This window comes from Platalea leucorodia, assembly GCF_965183815.1.
Source record: "Platalea leucorodia genome assembly, chromosome: Z".
NCBI classification, from domain to species: Eukaryota; Metazoa; Chordata; class Aves; order Pelecaniformes; family Threskiornithidae; genus Platalea; species Platalea leucorodia.
In genome coordinates this window covers 91,398,757-91,403,062 of record NC_138858.1, presented here as the reverse complement: position 1 = coordinate 91,403,062, position 4,306 = coordinate 91,398,757, and the positions used below count along the sequence as shown (strand labels likewise).

Below are 4,306 nucleotides of genomic sequence, written 5' to 3'. Positions count from 1 at the left end.
GGTGTGGGATGTGCATCCCTGGAGTGTGCATCACCAACAAGCACGTGCTGAGCATCCCGGGGCCGGGCATCATCCGGCTGCATCTCGCGGTGTGGGCCGCGCATCCCTAGGGATGTGCATGGGGGTCCGCAGCACGTAGAGCTGGGGTTCCCAAGATTTGACTGGGCGAGGAGCGGGGGGGCTTGGGGTTCTGTCCGCAGGAACCCCCGAGGCTGCGGGGTGCGAGCCGGGGGTGCTGGAAAGGCCGGAGCGGAGCAGCGGAGGGGCTGCGGGGGGGACCCCTGCCCGGCCGCTGCCTGCCCTGCCCGTCCGGCGGGCGCACACTGCCCTCCAGCGGGCGCATCCCGGCTGCCGGCTCCGCAGCTGGCCAGATGTGCCCCGCCGCTCCGGAGGGATGCCCGGGCGGAGGGGAGCGTTTCACCCCCTTCAGCCATGGGTGCGCTGAGCTGGGGGGGGTCTCAGCTCTGTCAGGATGGGGGGATGGCGGGCTGGGGGGGGCTGCCAGCCGCGGGATGGGGTGGGGTGTCCTCCTCTCCTTCCCCATCCCGCTCACTGCAGGTTCCTCTTCTTTGCAAACTTGAGGCCCACATTGTCATACTCGGTATCCCCCAGCCACTCCTTGCCCTGCAGCAGGAAGGGCTGCCGGAGAGGGACGGGTCTCTTGGGCACCGCGTAGTCGTCCCGCTGCGGGTTGTAGGGGTACTCGTGCCCGGCGGGCTCCTCCGGGGCCGCCTGCAGCCTCCACGCCTCTCCCTTCACCTCCTCGGGCTCATCGTAGACGATGTAGGTGGACAGACCCTCGGGCTCGTCGTAGATGTGGTCGGGCTTGGTGGCGGTGGGGCACGGCAGGGGCTGCTTGCCCGTTTGCCCCCCTGCCTCCCCGATGCTGTCGTAGAAGGGGTCGGGGAAATTCTTGGGGCAATGGGCCAAGCTGCTGAACTTGTGAGTCACGAAGGCCTTGGCAATGGTGTCGAAGGGGACGGCGTACTCGGATTCGACGGCTGCCTTGGCCGGAGCATCCTGCCTCCAGCCCTTCTCCAGCACCGGGGGTTTTCTGCGGTGGAGGGAGTTGCAGGGCTTGGTGTAGGGGCACTCGGCACCACGGGAGGGCAGGAAGGCACCCGATGGCTCCCCGGTCCCGGGGGAGCTGCTGGGGGCCATCACGGGCTTGGCTTTTGGCACCTTCCCCTCCCAGGTGGGCTCCAGCGAGAGGCACTTGGTGCCACCGGTCTCCTCATGCCCCTGTGCCCAGCTGGACATCTTGGTGTGGCCGAGCGGCCGGGAGGCATCGTCCCCGGGGCCACCCCGCCATGGCTCCTCAGCCCCCCGACCCCGATGCATGTTGATGGCCGACTCAATCGCCTGGAAGATCTCGTTGCCTTGCCTGGTCTCAAACTCAAAGTTGCCTTCTCCAGATGTGCAGCGCCGGCCGGCCTCGAAGGAGAAGGTCACCTGGGGAGGGACAGGATCAGGTCCCCGTGCCACAGCCCACCACCAGCCCACCCTTCCCAGATCCCACCTACCTTATCCCGCCCAAAGCGCCGCAGGAAGCGGTAGGGCCAGCTGTAGAGGATCTCCAAGGTCTGGAAATCCCGCAGCTCCAGCACCTCCTCGCCAGCTCGCAGGATGCAGCGGCCCCAGAGCCGGCAGCGCTCAGAGGACTCGGTGGCCCTCACCGTCACCTCGAACGCCTGCTCCAAGCCACCTGGGGACGGAGAAGGGTGGTATTTGACACATGCAAGGAGCAGAGCTTGCTGCAAGAGCAGAGTTGCGTCTCCCACCACAGAGAGTTGCCGTGGGGCTCATGACTCCCCGCAGCCGGGGCGGCGGGGAAGTGGCGTCCGGCTGATAAGGGCTCGAGGGCTCCGGCTGCGCGGGAGCAGCCTGATAGCGCAGCGAAACCCAGCCCTGCCAAACCGCAGAGCAGGAAGAGGCTATTTCGGGAGGAGACTTTCCACCATGCAGCCTGCACGTAGCCGAGGCGGGGGCTGCTCCCTGGCGCAAAACGGGCCAAGGTGCCTCAGGAAGGGGGCTGATGAGATGCTGTGGGATGTGCGCTGCCTCCGGTGCAAGCAAACCCAGCTCCACTGCACCTTCCCCACCTCCTGGTGCCTACCTTTGCCCCGGGAGCTGTAGAGGGAGTTTTCCTCCATGGAGAACCCGCTGTCGGTGCCCAGTGAGCTCTGCTGGCCATCCTTGCCTGCTGCCTGCTCCTCCCTGCTCCTCTGCCCGGGAAAGAGCAGCGGGTGAGCGAGGGCAGAGTACAGCATCCCCCCAGCCTCCCCCGTTGCAGCAAACCCCCGGGATTCCCCCAGTTATCCCTGTCCAGTGCATACCGGGAAAGCCAGCTCGCACAGCTTCTGGATCCAGCTGGCCACCTCGGTGCCATCAGTGGCCAGGAGGTACCGCTTGTCAGTGGTCTCCAGCAGGAAGGGGACCGTCTCCTTGGGGCAGCCAGCATCACCGCTCGCCTCCACCACATGCACGCAGTCGCTCAGCTTGACCAGCCGCTTGCTGCCCTCGCCTTTCCGCAGCTTCTCGGCGGCCGGCGGCGCCGAGCCCTCGAAGAGCTCCAGGCGGGCGGTGGAGCAGGAGCTTTCCCGGTACAAGACGCCCCAGAACTTCTTCCATTTCTGCCGTGGGGAGAAGGAGTGAGGGGAGTGAAAATCCAGCATTGGCCAGCTCCGCTTTCACCCTTCCAGGGGTTTTTATCCCTTTGGGATCATGCATGATCCCAGGGCAGGACATTGGAGTGAACCCCTCCAGGGTCCAGGCAGGGACTCACACCCTCGCCCAGGAGGGCTGGCCAAAGCGGAGGGTGAGGTAAACTGATAAAGGATAAAAAAAGGATCCCTGACACACAGCATAGCTGGCAGCCTGTCTTTTCCAGCCGGGAAAGACACCGGCAGCACCGCAGCGTCACCCAGCACCGGGATCCATCCCACGCCTCCCCCACCCTGCAGCACCCCAAAGCCGTGCCGACGGCCCCGCGCTGCCCAAGGACTTTCAGCTCCTCATTCCCTCCATCTTCACCAAAACCACCAACTTTCGAAGCGATTCCCGACTCGCCCTCCAAGAAGGCAGCAATTCACGGCATATCCTGCGTGGGAGGCACTGGCTGTGGCGGTGGCGGAGGGGAAGCGGTGGGAGAGGAAGTCTTGCACCGAAATCAGAGCATCCTCCGCGGCGGCTCCCTGCACCGGGGACCTGCCGGGCCCGGCAGGCTTTGCCGAAACACAGCATGCTTTTGTCGGGTTGCATTTCTGGGACCCGCCGTGGGGATGGCCTCTGCCTCACCCTCTGCCATCGCAGGCACTGTGCATGGCAGCAGCTGCCTTGCTGCAGGAAGGCGATGCCCTGCCTGCTGCCCTGCCTGCCGCCCTGCCTGCTGCCCTGCCTGCCATGCTCTGCCTTGCACCCACCCTGCCCGCGGCATTTTGAGCCCCTGCGGAGGGTGGCTGTGGGGAGCAAGGCTCAGCTCTGCCTCTTGCCCAGGCTCGGAGCTGGAGACGCCCAGGCCGCTCCTTCCCCTTCTTGCACAAGAGCGGTGTCGGCGGGAGCTGTTGCTAAACCCCAGCCATTATCAGCCACTGAAGCAACGAGGCTCCGGGGGTTGCATCCGTTTGTGCCGTGGCTCTGGCCTGCTTTGCAGAGCCTCTGCCGGGGGGGGCCTGTTGGGGGGGGGTCTCTTTGCAATGTGTCCCCAGCGCCTTCCATCCCCCTGCCCATCCCCATCAGCCCGACGTGCTGGCGGAGAGCCGATGGATGATTGGGGAGCCAACAGGTGGGAGTATCCCATTCGCTTCGGATGCAACCCCCCTGTACCCCCACATCCACCCCAGCCGAGTCCCCCATGGGTCTTCCCTGGGGACGAAGCAGTCCCCCGCCACCTCCTCACCTTCCCGAAGGTCTGCTGCAGCTGGAGGTAGAGCACGCCCTGCTTCACCACTGCCTCCTCCATCCTCCAGCCACCAGCATCTTCCTGCGCTGCCCCTCCGCCGCCGTCCCCCCCTGCCCCGCAGCTCCGGGAGGGTCCTGTCCCGGCTGCGTGCTCCTGCCCCGCCGCAGCGCTGCCGTCGCGATGGGTCGTGCCGTCTCAGCATGTGACGTGCGGTCGGGCTCTTCTGTTTCCTATACTCACGCGGCGTGGGCTCTGGCTTCCTGCGCCTGTGAACTTACCATAAAGGGCAGCCGGCGCCCGGCAGCCCTGCCACGGCTGTGCCTCAGTTTCCTTCTCTGTGAAATGGGTCTAGAGGCAGCTCCGAGGGCTTCCCTGTTGGGGTAATGACCCCCCAGCTCTGCTGGT

The 4,306-nt window shown here is 65.9% G+C and overlaps 1 protein-coding gene across 1 annotated transcript; it reads right to left on the bottom strand.

The window, feature by feature from the left end:
- Positions 1-284: 284 nt before the first annotated feature.
- LOC309602172 (docking protein 2-like) lies at positions 285-4,051 on the bottom strand. Its single transcript, XM_082335559.1, has 5 exons — positions 3,899-4,051; positions 2,337-2,633; positions 2,117-2,225; positions 1,524-1,705; positions 285-1,452 (listed from the first exon to the last, which is right to left on the bottom strand). The coding sequence occupies exons 1-5, from the start codon at positions 3,959-3,961 to the stop codon at positions 550-552; spliced, it is 1,554 nt and encodes a 517-aa protein (XP_082191685.1). The 5' UTR covers positions 3,962-4,051; the 3' UTR covers positions 285-549.
- Between the last annotated feature and the right edge of the window lie 255 nt (positions 4,052-4,306).

What these genes read in the sequence shown, in the direction of transcription:
- LOC309602172 (XM_082335559.1), bottom strand. Translation starts at nt 3,961, where the DNA reads ATGGAGGAGGCAGTGGTGAAGCAGGGCGTGCTCTACCTCCAGCTGCAG. An exon ending in TGCAGCAGACCTTCGGGAAG is followed by an intron (nt 2,634 to 3,898) that starts GTGAGGAGGTGG and finishes TCCCCACGGCAG; the next exon opens with AAATGGAAGAAGTTCTGGGG. An exon ending in GGCGCTTTGGGCGGGATAAG is followed by an intron (nt 1,453 to 1,523) that starts GTAGGTGGGATC and finishes GTCCCTCCCCAG; the next exon opens with GTGACCTTCTCCTTCGAGGC.